Below are 20,651 nucleotides of genomic sequence, written 5' to 3'. Positions count from 1 at the left end.
GCCAGCATCTATATCAACATCACTATACATCGCCCATACACCTATAAAATTATGTGCAAGTATAGTATTGACAATATAGATATAAAGGAGATAATTTAAAAGTTGAAATTAAGGATCTCATATGTAGTGTAATTAAACTTTATTTCCATCAAATGATACAAAATTCACATAACAGAATGCTAAGGAGAAAAATACTATAAGATTTATAAAAACAATTAAATCAAAAAGATTAATTTAAATGAATTAACAATAAAATAATAAAATATTATATTATTATTATGGATGCCTCAAGGTCAGTTATATAGGATATTCCTCCTAATCCTAGAGAGCACTATGATGTTAATGTCTGACACCAAACATCTGGTTATAGGTTATAGGTTTGCTAGGGTTCTGACATTCCTTCCTCGATACAGAGACAAGTCCTTCTGTTTCTTTGGCTTCTTGTCTTCTATCTAACAGTGTGTGTATGTGTCTCCCCCTCCAGACCAAGTAAGGAACAACTATCAGTTATGCAACAATGGAACCTTGAGAGTCATGTACGCCAACGGGATGGGCATCAGCTTTCACACGGAGCCCCACATCCTGGCAGGCTCTGTGAGCCCAACGATTGGTCGCAGGAACATCACACTGCCCACAGACAACGGCCTCAACTCCATCGAGTGGCGCCTGCGCAAGGAGCAGACCAAGGGCAGGGTCACTGTTTTTGGCAGGAAGCTTAGGGTGAGTGTTTTTTTTATTTGGATTAAATCGAGACATTAACCACAACTTCAATATTGGCATTAAAAGTTAACACAAACATTTTTTCTCTTCCTCAGGCTCATGGACGCAACCTTCTCTCCATTGACTTCGACCGCAACACACGCACAGAGAAGATTTACGACGATCACCGCAAGTTCACCCTGCGCATCATGTACGACGCTCAGGGCCGCCCGGCCATGTGGCTGCCTAGCAGCAGTCTGGCGGTGGTCAACGTGTCCTATTCAACCACTGGACAGCTGGTTGGGCTGCAGAGGGGGAGCATGAGTGAGAGGACGGAGTTCGACACCCAGGGACGCATCCTGTCTCGCTCCTTTGTGGACGGGAAGGTGTGGAGCTACAGTTACCTCGACAAAGTGAGTATATTTATCTTAAAGATTGTCATCGTAGAGTCATGAAACCAATGGCGAGAAAGAATAATAATTTGGTTTGCAGAATTGAGTGAAAAGATATATACTTTCCACGGTTATTAAGATTCAAATTTGTCAGCTGAGAGAAAATACTCCTGTTGTTATTTCACAGGACGCGAGTCCCCCATTGACAATGTGTTTATATTAATCCGCCTTTCCCTTTCCTTCTTTTCTCCAGTCCATGGTGCTGCTCCTGCAGAGTCAGAGACAGTACGTCTTTGAGTTTGACGCCTCAGGTCGGGTCACAGCTGTCACCATGCCCAGCGTCGCCCGCCATACCATGTTCACGCACGTGTCACTTGGCTACATCCGCAACACCTACAACCCCCCAGAGAGCAACGCCTCCATAATCCATGACTTCAGCGAGGACGGCAGACCTCAGGCCACGCACTACCTGGGCACCGGCCGCCGGGTGCTCTACAAGTACGGCAAGCTGGCCAAGCTGTCGGAGATCGTGTACGACAGCACCGCCGTGACTTTCGGCTACGACGAGACAGCTGGCGTGCTGAAGATGGTCAACCTGCAGAGCGGGGGCTTCTCGTGCACCATCCGCTACCGCAAAATGGGCCCGCTCATTGACAAGCAGATCTACCGCTTCAGCGAGGAGGGGATGGTCAACGCGAGGTTCGACTACACGTACCACGACAACAGCTTCCGTATTGCCAGCATGAAGCCAGTCATCAGCGAGACGCCGCTTCCTGTCGACCTCTACCGATACGACGAGATCTCTGGAAAGGTAGAGGGCAGACTTATGGTTCTTTAGTTGTTTAACTTTCAAAGCAAATGTACTTTCCTTGCCTGACCCTCTCTCTGAAACCTTCCCTCCCTCCTACAGGTGGAGCACTTTGGAAAGTTCGGGGTCATTTACTACGACATTAATCAGATCATAACCACAGCCGTTATGACGCTGAGTAAGCATTTCGACACCCACGGTCGCATCAAGGAGGTGCAATACGAGATCTTCCGTTCGCTCATGTACTGGATGACGGTGCAGTATGACAGCATGGGACGGGTGGTGAAGAGGGAGCTCAAGATCGGGCCGTATGCCAACACCACTCAATACCGCTACGATTATGATGGAGACGGACAGCTCAGCGGCGTCAAGGTGAATATTCTGTGTGGGGACGATTACCTGAAGAACCTGACGTGTCAACTTCTCTTAATTTGATCGATGATCTGGAATCTGTCACTTACTCTTTGCTGTTGTCATGTCATTGTTTTATTCAGGTAAACGACTGGTCCACGTGGCGCTACAGCTACGACCTGAACGGCAACCTCCACCTGCTGAATCCCGGGAACAGCGCCCGCATTTTGCCCCTCCGCTACGACCTCAGAGACCGCATCACGCGCCTGGGAGACGTCCAGTACCGCATGGATGAAGACGGTTTCCTCAGCCAGCGGGGCTCTGACATCTTTGACTACAACTCCAAAGGTCAGCTCCTGCGGGCCTACAACCGAGGTCCCGGTGGCTGGAGCGTCGTGTATCATTACGACGGACTGGGCCGCAGGGTGTCCACGAGGAACAGCCTGGGACAGCACCTTCAGTTCTTCTACGCCGACCTGAACCACCCAACCAGGGTCACGCACATCTTCAACCACTCCAGCTCGGACATCTCATCGCTCTACTATGACTTACAGGTAGGCGTGTTAGATGTCCACACATATCCTGTCCATATACTGTATTACAACATATCAGCCAAAACCTCATCCTGAAATATATTGAATTTCTAACTGTCATTATCAGGGACATTTGTTCGCCATGGAGGTGAGCAGTGGGGAGGAATATTACATTGCCTCTGACAACACCGGGACACCACTGGCTGTCTTCAGCAGCAACGGACAGATGATCAAACAGGTACAAAAAGTAGCCTTGGATTTATTTGCCATAAATGACTAAATAAATGATTTTGCCCTTTTTTGTGTCCTTTGAGCAAACTCAACCCGTGTTGAAGGTTGACCATCAGAGGAAGTATTAAGAATATGAAAGCTAAAAGAGTCTGCTTCTGTCCCTCAGGTGCAGTACACCGCCTACGGAGAAGTGTACCTGGACTCTAACCCAGAGTTCCAGCTGGTGGTGGGTTTCCACGGCGGCCTCTACGACTCCTTGACTAAGCTGGTGCACTTCACCCAGCGGGACTATGACGTCCTGGCCGGACGCTGGACCTCGCCCGACTACAGCATGTGGCCCAAGATCGGGAAGGATCCCGCTCCATTTAATCTGTACATGTTCAAGAACAACAACCCCCTCAGTGACATGCTGGATGTCAAGAACTATGTCACAGGTAAAAGGCAAAATACGGAATAACACAGGGAATATTTAGAATTCGGTTTAAGGAATATTTTTACGTAAATTAGCCATTTAAAATGGTTGAAAAAGGCTTAAACGCTGCGAATTTCATCAGAGCATATTAAAAACTAGTTTACGACAGAAAAACTTTATTTTTACTGAATAAATAAACAGAAACTAGTGGTGGAGGAAGTAAATTGCCTTCAGTGAGGTACAGATACCGTAAGAATGTCCTTTGTTACATTATATAGGTCAAACTATAATGTCCTGACATCGATATCAGCAGTGCTCAGCAGAAGCTGATTGTCAAAGACCAGATTTATGTCAGGAGCAGTGTACTGCAGCCGCACCGTGGCTGAAATCTTTACACAACACCAACAGAGTCACACAAGCAAACACACAGTGAATTTCCTATGCTAAAAACAATCCAGTATGTTTATACCCGTCCTTCAGCAAAGTCATTTTCTGTCCTGTCTGCTGCTGCAGATGTGAAGAGCTGGCTGGTGATGTTTGGCTTCCAGCTCAGCAACATAATCCCGGGGTTCCCTCGACACACGCTCTACTTTGTGGAGCCTCCGTACGAGCTGCAGGCCACCCAGCACTGCGAGAGCGGACAGGTATATACGACTGTACAGGAAAATATGGCTAATGCAATAAATCTAGTTGTTAGTAGCTTCCGTTGTTAATGTTCGTTTCAATACTGTGTCCACCTTTTCCAGCTCATCACCGGTGTGCAACAGGCTGCAGAGCGGCACAACCAGGCGTTCATGGCCCTGGAGGGTCGACTCCTCAACAAAGACCGTCGCAGACGAAAGGACAAGCCGGGTCACTGGTTCGGCACCAGCACCCCAATTATAGGTCGAGGGGTGATGCTGGCATTGAAGGAGGGCAGAGTAGTGGCCGGTGTGTCAGCACTGGCCAGCGACGACAGCCGCAAAGTGGCTCTGGTGCTCAATGGCGCCCAGTACCTCGAAGGCACCCATTACACCCAGGACGGGAAGGACTGTCACTACTTTGTGAAAGTTGGCTCGGCCGACAGTGACCTGTTGTCGCTGGGGCTCACGAACGGCCGCAAGTCACTGGAGAGCGGCATCAACGTCACAGTGAGCGGCCGCTCAAGAAGAGGGGTGACCGTGGAGTTTGCCGTTCCGTCGTTAATACTGAGTGTTCGATACGGGCTGGCGGTGGACGTGGTGGATGAGGAGAAGGTAAGACTTTTGGAGCTGGCCAGGCAGAGAGCCTTGGCAGGGGCCTGGTCGAAGGAGCAGCAGAGGGCCAGAGACGGGAAGGGAGGGAGCCGCCTGTGGACGGAGGGGGAGCGACAGCAGCTCCTGACGACAGGGAGAGTACAGGGCTACGACGGCTACTACGTGCTGCCTGTGGAGCAGTACCCAGAACTGGCTGACAGCAGCAACAACATCCAGTTCCTCAGACAGAACGAGATGGGCAAGAGGTAACAGCCCACCTGAACTCACCTGAGGGGGCGAACTCTTCCCTCTCTTCCACTTTCATTTCTCTGAATCCTTTTTCCAACCCAGCCTCCTCCGCCCTACCCCTTTCAAAACCCATCGAGGATTAACCAACAAATGGGGTTACTCACGGAACGCTGCAGGGACTTTTGAAAAAGAATGACTTGACAGAAAAACATATTATTGTTCATTTTACTGCCATGGGCATAAAGATTTAAGTTTAGTCAAAACGGTTCTTTGGGTTATTTTCTCTCTTGCTTTTGGAAAAAACTTTTTGGAACACTGAAAAAGCACTGAAGAACTTTAAGAGCTGTTGCTTAATGAATAAGAAGATTCCCCTTTTTAAAAAAGATAGTGATATTTTCGCCCCTATTTTTTGGGTCACACTGCGAGCAGCCATGACGGCTGCTGAACACCGCCGTGGAGTTGTTGCTGCGCTGGCATCTGCAGTGAAGGCTTGTCTGTCTCTAATAGACGCTGAAGGGCAATAGGGACCAAAGGAGAGACAAAGCCGCTCCAGAGAGCCGCCGTGACAACTGCACATCATGAGAGGACATCAACAGACGAAGCGACTGACACGGCAAGGTTAAAACGAAAGGTTGTCCGATACCAGGAGTCGTCTCCCTGTCTCAGGCCTCCCACCGTCCACCACGGACCAGTCCTCTGCTGCCGAGGCGGCCCACGTCCAACTCGGTTCGCGGCATCCTCGTACAAATCCAAGCTGTTAATGGACTAGAAAATGAACTTTTTAAGAAAAAAAAACAAAGAAAAAAATAGTGATGGCTATATTTGTGGACAGTGGTATCATACAGCATTGCTTATTTTGAAATGGGGAGAAAAATCATATTACTACGTCTGTGTCTGACTACACTAAATTTCAGGATGTTGCGTATACTGTAGATGCCGTAGTTTTGTACGTTTCAGTCGCGGTAGAATTGTGAGACTTTCACCAAGGCACTTCTGTACAGAACGATCGAACACACACACTCACAGAGTCTGAAAAACATGCGAATTTAGTATTTATTTGATTTTATCCTTTTTTAATTTATTTATTATTAGTACTATATGACAATCATGAATGAGTCACCAGTTCTATTTGAAATGAACATAAACGGACAAGTTTATTTTCTTTTGTAAAATATGTATGAAATGTTCATTTTTTTTTGGTTTTGTAATAATTTTCAGTTTGCTGCCAGGGCAAATAATAGTCACTCTCAAAAAAAGAATAATTTATGTAATAAAGTGTTTTAAAAGAAAAGAAGGGGTTTATACTTTAAATAAAGTCTTTAAAACTGTGAAATCTGTTTTTTCGAAAAATATATTTCGATGTACAGTGTATAGACCTACCTTTATGCAGCACAGTAGAATATTGTCCAGAATATCAAGTTTTATATTTCTAAGAGGAAGTGGCTTGTAATGTGCAAAATCTTTAGCTGGTCTTACTACTCTAGAGTTTTGTGACACTCTAATATTCCATATCTACAATATCAATCCCCAGTTTGTTGTTTTTTGACTGTTTTCTTTGTTTTTCGGAAGCAGAGCTTGTTTCTGTCCTAGATCCCGACAGCAGTAGCAGTAATGGATCCCTCTCACTGTGAAGAGACTCGTGCTGGATGTCATAATGTACCAAATCAGTATTATCAAAAAGGATGATTCTTATACATTCACTGAAAACGAGACTCTTCTGAGAACCTTAACAATAAAAAGCATAATTGTTTACTTCATCTTGGGCACCGTGTAGTTCACTTTCATCCCACGTTTGTGTTTTGAAGCCTCCCGATGTTCTTTCGCAGGAACCGAATCCAGCAGGATTGAGTGGAATCACAGTACAATCCCACAATCTCTGGAGTGTTGTTGGGTTTCTCTCCACTGATTTTCATTCTTTGTTTACTTTGCAAGCTCACTGATAAAAGTACATTTACATCAATGTGTTCCTCGCTCCAAGCAGTTTCTTCTGCTTACTGTAATAAACACGAATACACAGGGGCCAATGTTTTTGACATTGACTGTTAGTCAATCCTAATGTGCTTTTAATTGGCCATTAATCTCACCCTGTTAACTCCAAACGCTCCAAAGAGCTTTGACTTTTTTCTTTCAAGGGATAATTTTCCTCCATTGAATTTCCGATGCCTCATCTCCTTTCAGCAGAGATTGAACTGGTTCTATTGACAATATTTTTTACAGCAATGGATTAAATGGCTATTTAGAATGTCACGTTGAACCCACAGAGAGCAGCAGACATTTGTGCATGTTGTAATCGATAACCTTGACGTGAGGAAGTCACAGGAATCCATGTCTTGCGTAAGCTGATTTACTGGCATGACTCCCTTGATGGAAGCATGTGAAGCCGAGCCATCACTAACGTTGAGTCACACAGTAACGCTGTGTCTCAGATGACACACTTCTGTCGGTACACTTTGTACACAGGACACGCAATGGCCTCCTACATAATCAGGCTGGTGCAGGCAACCCCTGACTGTAGACCTCATGATTTTTGTATTAAAGGTCCAACGTGTACGATTTAGGTAAAACGGCAGAAATGGAATATAAAATAATAATCATATGTTTGCATTCATGTATAATCACCTGACTGCATGACTTGTTTTCATTTCCCCTAAATGAGCCCTTTCTATTCACCAGAGTGAGTCCTCTTAAACTGATGCCGACATGTTGCACCACCATGTTTTTACAGCAGCCCAGAACTGTTGAGTTTCTATGATAACTGAAGGCTAACACAGGTTCTCCTCCAGGCTTGGGAGGAGGAGGGTGAGATGAGGGGTATTCTGTTGTAACATGCAACTTCACCACCAGATGTCGCTAAATCCTAAACACTGAACCTAATACAATACATGACATGTCTGTCTGATAAATGGAGAGGAGTAAAAGGTTTAATCTTTCCCTCTAAATCTTAGGAGTAAACAATCAATTATGAGAAAGTGAAAAATACTCTGAAAGAGTCATAAATGCTTGGGTAAAATTTGACATCCAGCAAGCGTGTATGAGGAAGCCATCATTCATCCGTTGAAATATTCCCTTCCCGGTTTTGAGTAACATTTAAATAACTTGGTTCACTTACTTAGTTTCACTTTTGTGAAACATATTGTCAATGCATCAGGCAGGCAGCCATGTTGTAACCACCATCCTGCACAAGCTGCTGCTGCTGTGTTATAAATAGCAGAATGGATTTGACCAGGCCCCTGACAGGGACAGTGCTCTGAACTATACCCGCTTCTCTCCTTTAACCTCCCACACAGAACTCACAGACATGTTTCCTGCTGCAATCACACAAATCACAAAGCCGTTCATTTCATGGGAGTAAGTTTTAATGCAAGATTCTCATTTAAAAGCAAAAAAGGCATCGAACAAGTCAGTTGGTTTCTTCTGTTGAGGAATCACTTCATTTTTTTCATGTTTTCTGTTTTATCGCCAAGGTACGTCATAAAAATAATATTGCAATCATTTCCTTCATATCAATATCATGAAAAACAAACATTGTGAGCACTGGACTTGAACCATAATCAAACATAAATCACTGTCGTCATTAAAAATGTATTCCATGTACCTATTGTATGATTCCACCTGAAGACGTACATCAGCACAAAAAAAAAGAGCTTGTGTGCAAATAAAAGGGATACGTTTCAAGCATGAGCTTCTTTAACAGCACCCTGTGGCTCATTAACAGCCAGGGTCTTAGTGGCCTTTGGGGCATGAGGGGTGGGTGCAGGGGGTCCAGGATGAGGGCAAGTAGCAGAGCTGGAGGAGGGGATATAGAGGGAGGTAGAGAGGGGGAGGCAGGAGTAGTATCTTACATAGGTAATCATCATAAAGTGCCAAAGAGCATCACACTAGATGAGCCTGAGGTACAAGTGTACTGGGTGTGTGTGGTGTGTGGACTTGGACTTGTACATCTTTGTGAGGAGCATTTTAAGCATAGACTTTACAGAAAGAGGACATTTTGGCTGGTTCTCAATGTTTACACTTTTGGGGTTAGAGTTAGAATTATGTTTAGGCTAGGTACAGGCGTTGTAATGGACCAGGAGTTGTGATGGTTAAGGTTACATTCATACTACTATGTTTTCATTTGAATTTGTATTTTTAAACTCAAACAATCTCGGTCCACACAAGAAGTTTGGCTCCGAATCAGTTTGAATCCCCGTCCGTATTAACATGCCTGAAAACACACTTCACATGAACACTCACTTACACTGGGCATGTGAATGCCGGTGTATACAGTTAAGCATGGGCTTGCCAGTGCACACATATTGCTAAGATAATAGCTTATGTCTAGTTGTATCATTGCAAAACGCAAAATTCTACTGCACAACAGCTATTAGCTAAGAAACAGGGTCAGCAAGGTCAAACAGGAGCCCGGCAAATCAGCCACTGAATAGAGCCTGCTGTTGTGAGTGTCTATGTCATTGTTTCCAAACATCTCAGTTTCTGCCCGTCCAGACGCAAACCTGGAGCTATCAAAGTGTATGGTGAGCATTAACATTTCCCAACAGCTCTGAACTCAGGAGTAGTGTGCACGCCAGACAGAGCTGATGACAAAAACATATTAGTGTGGATGGAGCTTGAGGAATGCATTATGCCAACTAGTGTCCTCACGAAGATGGAAGCATATGAATGTATGTGTGTGTGTGTGTGCGTGTGCGAAGACCCTGAGATTCAGGTTAGGTTTGGACGCTCAGTTACAAGCTGCTCAGTTACAAGCTGCTACAACGGAGTAGCCCCTAAACAGGATCAGTCATTCAGTCAGTGCTGAGGGTTGCACATATAAGGTAGAGAGGGAGGACTTCCACATGGGATCATTTTTGAATTACAGACGAGCAAAAGACACGTAGAGGAATCGGGTCGTTTTTTAAGGGAGAGCGAGGTGTAAGGCAGAGGGGAGAGAGAGAGGGTGACGGGGGTAAAAGGCACAGACATGGGACTGGTGGGTGGTGGGAGTGAGCAGTTGGTGAGTAGCGTTATGTCAGCATGTCCCAGAGACAGCAGCAACACAGAGCTGTCCAGCAGGCTGTCAGGCACGTGTCCCCTGAGTCGTCTCTTCTCCTGTCCTCCACCACATACACTGCACAGGGGGAGAAAAGAAGAAGATGTAATTAGGGATTCTTTTTATAAAACCGCATGAAACGCCATCAAGTCCTCAGCAGCGGGGCCAAAGTGTAACCATGGCTGCTATGATTTTCCTCTAATTACATTCGTCATGGGAGACACATCTCCATGGTAATGCCATAGCAGCCCAGAGCCTTCGTCAGACAGCCGTACGGTTCAGTAACATGAGCGCCGCTCTGAGGTCTCACCGTGAAAATTAAAGGAGGGCGTTCGGGTCCACTCGCTCCCGTGGCCCCAAGTGCATATCCCTCCACTTCACATGGACGACAGCGGCTCTATTTCACCTTCAGTCAACACGTCTAGTCATGTGAAAGGGTTCCGCTTCTCATACGTGATCTTTACCATCTGCTCCACCAAAACAATTCAAACAACGGGCCTGGATGAATACGTGTCCTCCTCCGTGTGTTTGTGATTAATCATTTATGTGGAGGGGAAACAATCGTCCTGCTTGTAGCGGCCAGGTGCACTGACTCGTGACACAGGTGAATGTGTTGCCACGGTGACCAGCTCCTGGTCTATAGATTAAGTAAGGCTTATCATTCTGGCCTCTGATAATATTGTGGCAAGGAGCCGGTTAATGATTGGCCAATATTTAATAATGAAGAGCTCTGTTAGGAATCCCGGCAGCAGTGCAGCCTCCTGTGATCGACCACAAGAGGCTTTATTTCATGTCACTCACAGGACCAGTAAAACCTTCTCGCTTTGATACACAGACGTGTTTACTCTGTTTGATTATTCATCCTGAATGTTTTACTGTGCGACTCAAGGCTTGTACCACAGTATTAATCTGGTGGAGGTTGGGAGGAGCTGCTGCAATAACACACCTTGTATCTTTAACCTGGCATGACTTCACACCTTTGAATCTTTAATAACTCCACAGGTTAGGAGCTAGTTCATGTTACATCCAAAGACAGAGCTGAAACCAGGTAACTAATACAATTAATAACAATTATTTTAATAAATTGGTTCAAATAAAAATGCTAAATATTAGATGGTTCCAGCTCTGTATGTCAGAATAAAAAACATCACCATGGGCTAAAAGAAAAGTGGTATTTTTCATTATTTTCGGACATAAGAATAGACACTGACTTTAAGTTTAAGTAGAATCAATAAAATTCATATACATAAAATCAATTTATAAAGAAAATATCATTTGTTGACCTTTTGACATGTCATGGTAGGAAAACCCCAGACATTACTAAAAACAAGAATAATGGCTCCATTCTATTCGAGTGTCGCAGTCAGCATGAACAATACCAAGCAGCTAAATGGAATTCACCCTCCATTCATTAGTTCTGTTCTTTCTAATGAGATATTTACTGTCACATGACGGGAAGAGTCACAATGAACTGCTAGAAGCTGCACAGTCAGCGTCACAGGCGAGAGTGAGCTGATCTTTGGACCTTCTGACTGACATTAACAGGGATGAAGCCACAACACAACTATGTAACAGGAGTAAACTTTCTTAACCCTAGAACTAGGGCTGGGCGATTTTTCGATCTCGATTCGGGATCGCGATAAAATGTTGATCGATTTCGATTATCTCCTTGTGACATGTATTCGATCTCACGTGGCAAAAGTAAGCGCAACAACAGTGTCGGAGTCTGCCGGCTGCCGTCTGCAGGTAGGACACGACACGCCCACTTCCCATCGTGAAAGTAGCTGCAGTTGCGAGAGAGAGAAAAAGAGAGAACGAAGTTGGAAAAAGGAGAAAAAAGGAGTGAAACTGAAGTCGGGGACAGCGAAAATAATGCCGAATGTGAAAGTGACATCACTACATCACCCAAAACCGAAGACATTGTCGAAAAAAAGGGTAACGCGACGTCGGGGTGTGTGTACGTGGTTTGGATACGGCAAAAATGACGAGTAGCAGACGAAGCCGGTCTGCAAAATATGCCGGCGGTCGGTACCAGCCAGGACGGGAAACACCACAAACCTTTTCAATCACCTGAGACGGCACCATCCCAGTGATTACACAGAGAGTTTGACTCTGCGGGCTCAAGTTTGCAAAACACCAAACAAAGAGACAGGCAAGACCACTACGTCCCCCGTTAGCATCGCTAACGGGAGCGATTCTGTTCTGTTAGCAAAACAACAGTCCATCCAGTCGTGTTTTGCTGCCATTGCCCCATATTAAAAACAATCGAAGCGGGGCAAAAATATAACGAGCGCTAATACTTATTGCTTAGCTAAAGATATGATGCCCCTGAGCACAGTGGAGAGGGACGGCTTCAGGAAACTGATCTAAGTGTTAGACCCCAGGTACGAGCTCACAGTTTAGCACTTGAATGTGTCAGAGGGTCTGACCCACATGTTTACTTGTTTATGTGCTCATTATTGGAAGGCATATTCATTTTTTTTATGTTAATAAACTTTATTGTAAATTTCAGTGAATCTCTTGTTTCTTCAAGCTTCAGGATCGTGATAAGAATCGAGATCGATCAATATGGAAAAACATATCGTGATAAAAAAATTTTCCATATCGCCCAGCCCTACCTAGAACACTACCGTAAAATTAGTTACACCATCACTAACGTCGGGTAAATTGTACCAGATATATTATACCCGAAAAAAAAGACTTCTTCTTTTATATTCCCAGATACAACATCTCATTAAACCAAAGAAAAGTATCATGGGGTGACCATATAAAAAGGCTCAAAAATTTTGGGGAAATGAGGGGGTCGTTAAAGACAAATTCATGCTAGGAACTTCTTATTCGGTCCAGCCGTTCCTGGGACATGTCCGGCGAAGGCACAGTCTCCCTGCATCATTTACAACTTATATCATATTTTGAGAAAAATGTACCTTCTAACTAGGGATGCACCGATTTATCGGCCGAACATCGGTAGCGGCCGATATTCGCCTCGTTTACTGATATCGGCTTATCGGTAATAAACTTGACTTTCACCGATATCATTGGCCGATGTTCATATTTGTGGTAAAACCGCTGGGCACGTGCCGCGGCTGGGGGAGCAGTCGCTCCGTCGCCCTCCTCTCCGCGCCGCCGGAGGCTCAGTGTGCGGCACCGGGAGGTCCTCATCAGGTGGCACCTCACAGCGTCACTGGTAGGGGGGCTTTCTGTCTCTTGTACCGCGGGGCGGTGTCCATTGCCGGCGCGGAAGGCGGGCCGTTGGAGGGGACCGGGTACGCGGTCAGCGGCGGCCACTCTGGACGCGTGTCGGGCCCTTCTCGCGGATCACCTCAGCTATGGCGACCACTGGGGGAACCCTCCGGCTGGCGCCTAGCAGCTGACTGAGAACTGGTGCGGACCAGGGGAATCCGACTGTTTAATTAAAACAAGCATCGCGAAGGGCCACGGAGGGTGTTGACGCGATACTTTAACAGGGCTGTTTTAGACAGGGTAAAAAGGTACTGTTTTGAATTACCCTTGTGGTATTTTGACCAAAATATGTTACAGACATTTCATTAAGATCCCAAGGAACCATTTCAACTTGCGGTAAAATGGGCATAATATGTCTCTGTTAAATAAAGTTTAGTTAAATCAAAGATTGTTTCATAAATCTGATTCAATCTGTGCTCATTAAAAGATAAGAGTGATGAAGGGCTGAAATTTTTTTAAATAGTGCTTTCTAAATAATGATTTAATTATTTTTCTGGCACAAAAGGGTGAATGAATAACAACAAAAAGAAAATAAACAAATATCGGTATCGGTATCGGCTATCGGCCAGATTGTTATTTTAAATATCGGTATCGGCCAAGAATTTACATATCGGTGCATCCCTACTTCTAACACTAAAGTCGGCTGAAAATTACCTGAACACGTGCCTATTGAAAAAAACTGGGACGGGAGCAGGGAAACGACCCTACCTTCTATGACGTCAGTGAGCAGCATGAAACTACCCAAGGACCCACGCCACTCAGACAGCAGCAACACTATGAAAATCCCATGACCACACTCGCTCTGGTAAAAAAACAACCGACGTTAATGGTCTAGGGTAAATTAAATATTAACATTCCGTAAAGTGTGACATAAATTGTCAAACACCCCATGAAACTCAAAGTCATTATTATATTGGTAGGCGACAGTAAACATTCATTGAACTCACCTGTGTTTTTGGGAGCTTCACCATACATAGGACCAGGAGGGGGACCCCCCTGCCAGCCAAACTGTGGTTGTCCAGCGTACCCTTGGCCAGGATAAGGACCTCCGGGGGGCATTGGTCCGGGCTGGTAGTTTGGGTATGCTGGATTAGGCTGCTCCATGTTTACAGGGTATCCCTGTGGAGGATAACCCTGAGGTGGGTAGCCTTGTTGAGGTGGGGGGCCCTGGCCTGGGTAGCCTGGAGCAGAGGGGCCGCTGCCCGGGTATGGAGGGGGCTGCTCAAAATTCATCTTTGAGTTAAACAATTACCTGAAAAGACAAGGAAATATGAGCCAGGGTGTAGATACTGGTGCTGTGTGAAGATGTTATGAAGCAGTGTGGGATCATGGGAGTTGTTGATTTCTCCGCGACTCAGGCGCATATCATGTTCATGGATGCAGTAATGAAGCACTCCGGCATGCAGATTGGGAACACTGGGATCGAACCTGGATCCGACCTTCTGGTTAGAGGGCAACAACTCCTACCCTAAGCCACAGCTGCCCCAATTAGATGGATGTGTGGTAGTGTGGACCATGGAAAAAGAAGCATGAGTGTGTGTCCATGTACAAGTGTGTAATTCAGCCTCTCGAGTCACATTAGGCAACGTATCCTCCAGAGTCCAGACATAACAGCACAACATTTACAGACAGGATGATGAAACCGTTTCATGGAGCAGAAGAGCATATAAACCCATCTCCTGGTGTTTCATGCTCATACGGCAAAAAAACATTTATTGTCGCCACAGCACAGAAAAGCACAGCCAATGATTTTCTATTTTGTTAATCGAGTCTTATGAGTCAATAGTCAATCACAACCCACATCAGCCATACCAAAGGTCAGCACTATTATCATACAACTGTTCATACAGGGACTTTCCAAATGGAGGCTTTGTCACAGCACACGTGGTGACGCTAATCAAATGAGCCATGGGAAAGAGAAGGATGAGAAAGAGACAGCAGGCCTGCGCTGGTTACATCTTCCCACTTGGTTTTCCTCCCTTCTCAGAAACACACTAATGTGACATGTTATGTCAAAGATCACATGTCCATATTGTATTTCTGCGGCAAGCGTGAAACAAGAGAAGACCGGTTTATGAAAGCCTTCCTGCTACTTGTTGCCCATCCAGGGAACTGTTTTCATCTTTAAAGCCTGAAAGAACAATAAATGTTTGTGGGCAGCTCAGTATCAATAAAAGGTTATTTGATCCCCTTGTGCAGACGTGACAAGGAAGTGCATTTCAAAGCCAACTGCTTAATGGCTTCTGGTAAAGTAGGTTTGGGTCCATCACAACCCTGGTGCTGTAGCCGTCATCACTGGACTTGCTCAGGCAGAACAGCAACAACAGTAGGGGAGCCCGCATGGAGGACAGCAACTCTGTCCGGCCTCCAAGGATTCCTCTGCCGTGTTGTATACACTATAAACAGCTTGCAGTCCAGCTCCTTCCTGCTCAGCCACTGCAGCTGTCCACTACCTAAACTGAACTGTGTCAAAACCAATTCTCACACTGACACAATAAAGATTGCCGCTGCCATGATCAGTACATGTTATCTGTTTTGGAAAAACGTGCGTTGTATATATTAGGTTCAAAGTATGGTGGCTCTATTGTTCTCATCTCCTCAACTACCTAGTTTGGTAATCAAATTAGAAAACAAGGAGCCTTTTGCATGCCCTCGGGCAGGAGCCTGTGAGTAGTGTGTGCGGTCAGAGGACATTATGGCTTAAAACATTTTTTATATCGGGGCTTCCGAACACTTGTATGAGCAGTATGGAGGCATTTTCTGTTTGTTTTTTCCTGAGATATTTTTTTACATTTGAAGAACGGGTCCCGTTACTTCAATTGTATTGCTTTGGCTGCAGGGCTGTTTACCCCTGAAACTCCAAACACGTTTTGTGGACTCAAACACTTCACCCACTCCTCCATCCTCATAGTGGGTAGTAGTTAATGAGTGAATTTTCATTTTTCAGTGAACTATGCCTTTAATGGTGGTTCTAAAGTAATGTCATACCCGTAGACAAAATACTGAGTACATAACATATCAATTCCTAAATAATGTGAGAGAGCAAGTCTAAACAGACCAAAGAGGAATTGGAAAGAGTTATGTTGTAAAACAAATTATAACGAGTCCTGCTTTTTAGAGCTTTAAGCTTCTCTGGGTGGACACATCACCACCTGAATGGGATCTTAAGACTACTGACAGATGGCACGGCCACTGTAACTATGGCAACAGTGCTCCAGGAGGAACAGAGCGACCCCCCAGTGAATTGTTGTGTTGTACCTTCAGGAAGCGAGGGGTCATAAAAATACACAATTATCAGATTTGTCTTTTTCACATGGGAAGCTTCTTCTAGGACTGTCCATTGTTCCAGAGGTGACCGCGGGTTTTAATTCACAGTGTTACAAACAATCCAGTAATCTGACACCTGTGATGATTTCTACAGCGTCAAAGTTCAACTTCTCCAGGTTCTTTATCAAACCTGGGTGGAGTTTACCCTTTGACACACAACATGGGTCGAAAGATAAAAACTGGAAAGAAAGATCAACAAAATAAAACCTCAAATATAACAGTATATACCTAATAGACTGATGAATATGCATTTGAAAATATGCTTTTGATTTTTGAGACCCATGGGACTGCAAGGATACTTGTGAGAGCTAGCGCACTGTTTCCACAACAATAGCACAGTGTTATTATCACAAACGGAAACAGACAAACACATGGACAGATATCAATACATCCCATCCATCTGATCCTAGTGGTGTTGAACAAGGATTAACAGGTCTACCCCTGTTAGTTAGTGCATTACCAAACGGGTCAGTCTATCGCAGTTCAAATAAAATGGGTGGAATTGATTAACCTAAATTAAAAAATGACAACTGTAGACTGATGATGGTACAAAATACAAAATGCAGTACTGAAAAACGAATGATTTTTGCTCAAGAAAATTCGCATATTTCGCTTTTATTGTTGTAAAAAACCCATGTAGTGTGTTCAACTGGAAGTCCCCTTCCTCCCCAGCACTTTCTCCGTTGAAGGCTGAATTGGCAATTTATATACATTTATATCTTGCTTGATCACTTGTTCCTCAAAATGAAAGGGAAACTGGGCATATGACACAATGTGGACATTTTATTTAAACTTCAAGATTAGTTGTAAGTATATATTTTGTCATTCATTTAGATTACCAATGAATGGCTAAATAAATTGATTGCTAATTTCTTTGCTTTTATTTTTAAATAACTTCAGCAGTATCCCCCAAGTATTGCGTTTTGTGTGTATGTCGTGTGTATGTCGTCTGAGGGTATCACACACACATAAAAAGCACACACATTGTAATGATTCAGGCTGAGTATTTTTTCGTCTGGTAACAATATGTGTGTACCGAATTTCATGAAGATCGGTTAAACAAGACGGAATTGCTGCATTTTAGGGGGCGCTGTTGAGCCATTTTGTCATGCCTATTACGATTACTCCTGAATAAGAAAATGTTCATCAGGCCTGACATGCCCGCCAAGTTTGGTGAGTGTGAGCATATGTTCAAGCCGTCAAAAATCAGATTTTCTGAATAATCAAACGAAAAGCAATAGGGCACTGCCGGTGCTCGGGCCCTAATGATTAGCTAGGTCTTAAATTATATGAAGGCTTACACAGTATATATGTTTCCTGTATGAGTGTGTGTTTCATTTGAATTTGTGTCATTAGTTTTTTTCCCCTGTGGGACTGCAAGGATACTAGTGAGAGCTAGCGCACTGTTTCCACAACAATAGCACAGTGTTATTATCACATACGGACACAAACACACACAAGGACAGATATCAATCAACCCATCCATCTGATCCTAGTGGCGTTGAACAAGGATTAACACGTCTACCCCTGTTAGTCAGTGCATTACCAAACGGGTCAGTCTATCGCAGTTAAAAAAAAAACACAACTGGGTGGAAATATTGTGTTCAACTGGAAGTACCCTTCCTCCTCAGCACTTTCTCAGTTGAAGGCTGAGTTGGAAAATTATATCACACTTGATCACTTGTTCTACAAAATGAAAGGAAAACTGGGCAGATAAGACAAAATGTGTACATTTTATTTAAACTGTACGGCTGAGTTGTAAATATATATTTTGTCATTCATTCAGATTATGTGCACAGTAAATCCTGAAGACTTGCCTGGGAAGCAACTCTGAAAAAACATTGATTCCTAATTTTTTTGCGTTTTTTTTTTTTTTTAAATCACTTCAGCAGTAACTCCCTAGTATTGTTTTGTGTGTGTGTGTTTAGTGCTCTTTGTCTGAGGGTAACCCACACACATTGTACTGTCTTGAGTTGAGGTTGGTCTGGGAGAGGGCAATATACTGTCTCTTGTCTTAAAAATCAATTATTTATATATATACTGTATATAACAATTATTAATTTATTTGTATCCGGTACCCGATCAAGTAAACTCGACCAGGGCTGCTATCATCATCTATTGTTAACCACTTATAAATCCCTTTGGTTACCAAGATGGTTATAAAATACAAGCCCTTATTAAAGCTGTTCAGTGTAGTTTCTCCTCTCTCTAGTCGATGGTTAAGAGCAGAGAATGTCGCACTTTGTCAAACCCTATCAGGGAAATTGGAATTTGTGAATATTGGCTTTACAAATGAAACCTGATCGATAGATTGACTGATCAGCTCGGAAATAGGGAGGTGAACACACAATGAACACAAAGAAAACATGTAGAGCCACCAAAACCGCTGCTGCTTCAGACAAACGGTCACCTGACATCGACAATTAAACCACTTTGTTATCGGCTGATATCAGATGTTTAACACGAACATGAGCAGAACTGCCGCATTACTTCATAAACGAGGTTAAATGTTGTGAATAGAAATGAGAGACGTTAAAGTTGCGGTCATGAGCCGAGGGGAAGAAGTGGCACCTGCAGGCCACAGCCCAGCGACCACCCCCGCTCGGCTTTCATTGGCTTCGTGATGACTCGACACTCACACACATTCATATCAAATCCCAGAGAAGGCGAAATGAGCGCAGCACCTACCGAGCAACAGAGAGAGATCCCGTGTGTCCGCCGCGGTGTTAGATTCACAGAGACACGCCACTGTTTGTTTTAGCGGCTGCGACCCTCCGTATCTGTAGCCTTCTGCTGGACACGACGTCACTGCCTGGCGAGCACACCAGATTGGCTGAGGCAACCGCTTCGCGGCACGCCGCGACCAACCACGAGCCAGCGCGGTGGTCGGGAGGCGGGTCAGATGAGGGGAGAGCCGACGTCTCCCTGATCATGTGACTTGATAACAGATTGAGGCAAAGGAGGCTGCATCGGCCACATCAGGACGAGAAGGAGCCAAGATGGATGACTAATGCACGTCAATCATTCACTCACTGACCTGCTGATCCTCGGAAATTCTGATGTCATCAGGTTGACGGAAACTTGGCCGCTCCTAACATTATGACATCATCAGGACTGTATGTAGCCAGGTGAAGTGTTCATTCAAACCAATTCATTATAGAACAAAGGGTTGATTCATATCATTTGAATATAGTTATTGCAAATGATGGCATTCGTTCTTAAGTACTTTTTTCCACCTGTAAATGTCAATTTGGATGTTTTAAATACTGCGTACCTGGCGTATAGAATGCAAAAACCTTAGTAGATCTGCTGTACCATGACTTTACAAGATATGTTAGTCTAATGCACAACTTTGTATAGCTTCAGTTATTTATCTTTAAATCTGTATCATCTGTATTATATTTATATTTGGTTTCAATACTCTGCCTCGGTTACTTGTGTCTTTCAATCACCTTAAATACTTTAAACATTTGTATTGTCAATTTCCCCTTTAGCACACATTTCTTTACAGTGACAGCTTCATTGTGGTGTCAAGACTTCCATATCACTGCAGGGAACTTCTTGTGGACCTATTTTGACCTTTTATTATTCTTGTGCCCTTTAGTTTGACTGTTTTGTGTGCTACTGAATTTCCCCTGGGATCAATAAAGTATCTATCTGTCTATCTATTTATTAACCTCTATCTCTATCTATTGCAAATACAAAACACAATATAATAATGTGTTAGGTAGTGTAGACCCCCTAAGGCCAAATAAAATTGTAGGTATATATTTGGGTGGTAAAATTGAAAATACTGTTATTAAATTAATTTACATCTACAATCAGAAGACCTTTATTTTTAAATACCCTTTTAGAAGCTCTGCTGTATCCGTGTTTGGTTGGATTGCAATGCTACTTTCCTACCAGCAGATGTCAGACTCTTTCCAGCATGATTTTCTCTGACACTTTTCTTGCCCCCCGAGGTGACAAACTGTTATGTTGTTATGTAGGTCAATAGATCTACAGCCGTCAGTGTTTTATTTAGGTAGTTATCAATTTAGTCACGTTAAGATACCAGCAATATATCAGTGGAGAGATTTTCAATTTAAAAGAAGCTTAATAATAATTTATTATAATATACATTTTGACCAGTTTATTTTTGACGTTTTATGAAGTTAGCACAC

At 44.0% G+C, this 20,651-nt stretch overlaps 2 protein-coding genes across 4 annotated transcripts in view; one reads left to right on the top strand and one right to left on the bottom strand.

Moving 5' to 3' along the window:
• Nucleotides 1-4,910, top strand: part of tenm2a (teneurin transmembrane protein 2a) — a 152,991-nt gene extending 148,081 nt beyond the window's left edge. For all 3 annotated transcript variants that reach the window (XM_053428883.1, XM_053428882.1, XM_053428884.1), the window contains 9 exons: nt 485-720; nt 816-1,112; nt 1,345-1,902; nt 2,002-2,271; nt 2,394-2,804; nt 2,911-3,021; nt 3,181-3,448; nt 3,940-4,070; nt 4,173-4,910. In XM_053428883.1, coding sequence (XP_053284858.1) covers nt 485-720; nt 816-1,112; nt 1,345-1,902; nt 2,002-2,271; nt 2,394-2,804; nt 2,911-3,021; nt 3,181-3,448; nt 3,940-4,070; nt 4,173-4,910 — 3,020 coding nt within the window. The remainder of the gene's footprint in view (nt 1-484; nt 721-815; nt 1,113-1,344; nt 1,903-2,001; nt 2,272-2,393; nt 2,805-2,910; nt 3,022-3,180; nt 3,449-3,939; nt 4,071-4,172) is intronic.
• A 3,317-nt stretch (nt 4,911-8,227) lies between these two features.
• LOC128446205 (cysteine-rich and transmembrane domain-containing protein 1) lies at nt 8,228-19,325 on the bottom strand. Its single transcript, XM_053429197.1, has 3 exons — nt 19,177-19,325; nt 14,109-14,413; nt 8,228-9,996 (listed from the first exon to the last, which is right to left on the bottom strand). The coding sequence occupies exons 2-3, from the start codon at nt 14,392-14,394 to the stop codon at nt 9,893-9,895; spliced, it is 390 nt and encodes a 129-aa protein (XP_053285172.1). The 5' UTR covers nt 14,395-14,413; nt 19,177-19,325; the 3' UTR covers nt 8,228-9,892.
• Nucleotides 19,326-20,651: the final 1,326 nt, after the last annotated feature.

The sequence above is a fragment of the Pleuronectes platessa genome, chromosome 8 (assembly GCF_947347685.1).
Source record: "Pleuronectes platessa chromosome 8, fPlePla1.1, whole genome shotgun sequence".
NCBI classification, from domain to species: domain Eukaryota; kingdom Metazoa; phylum Chordata; class Actinopteri; order Pleuronectiformes; family Pleuronectidae; genus Pleuronectes; species Pleuronectes platessa.
Note: the sequence above shows the minus strand (reverse complement) of the source record. Positions and strands in the feature narration are given on the sequence as shown.

Coding starts and splice junctions, on each gene's coding strand:
- LOC128446205 (XM_053429197.1), bottom strand. CDS start 14,394: ATGAATTTTGAGCAGCCCCCTCCATACCCGGGCAGCGGCCCCTCTGCT. Junction 9,997..14,108: donor TGAAGCTCCCAAAAACACAG/GTGAGTTCAATG, acceptor CCCCCTGTGCAG/TGTATGTGGTGGAGGACAGG.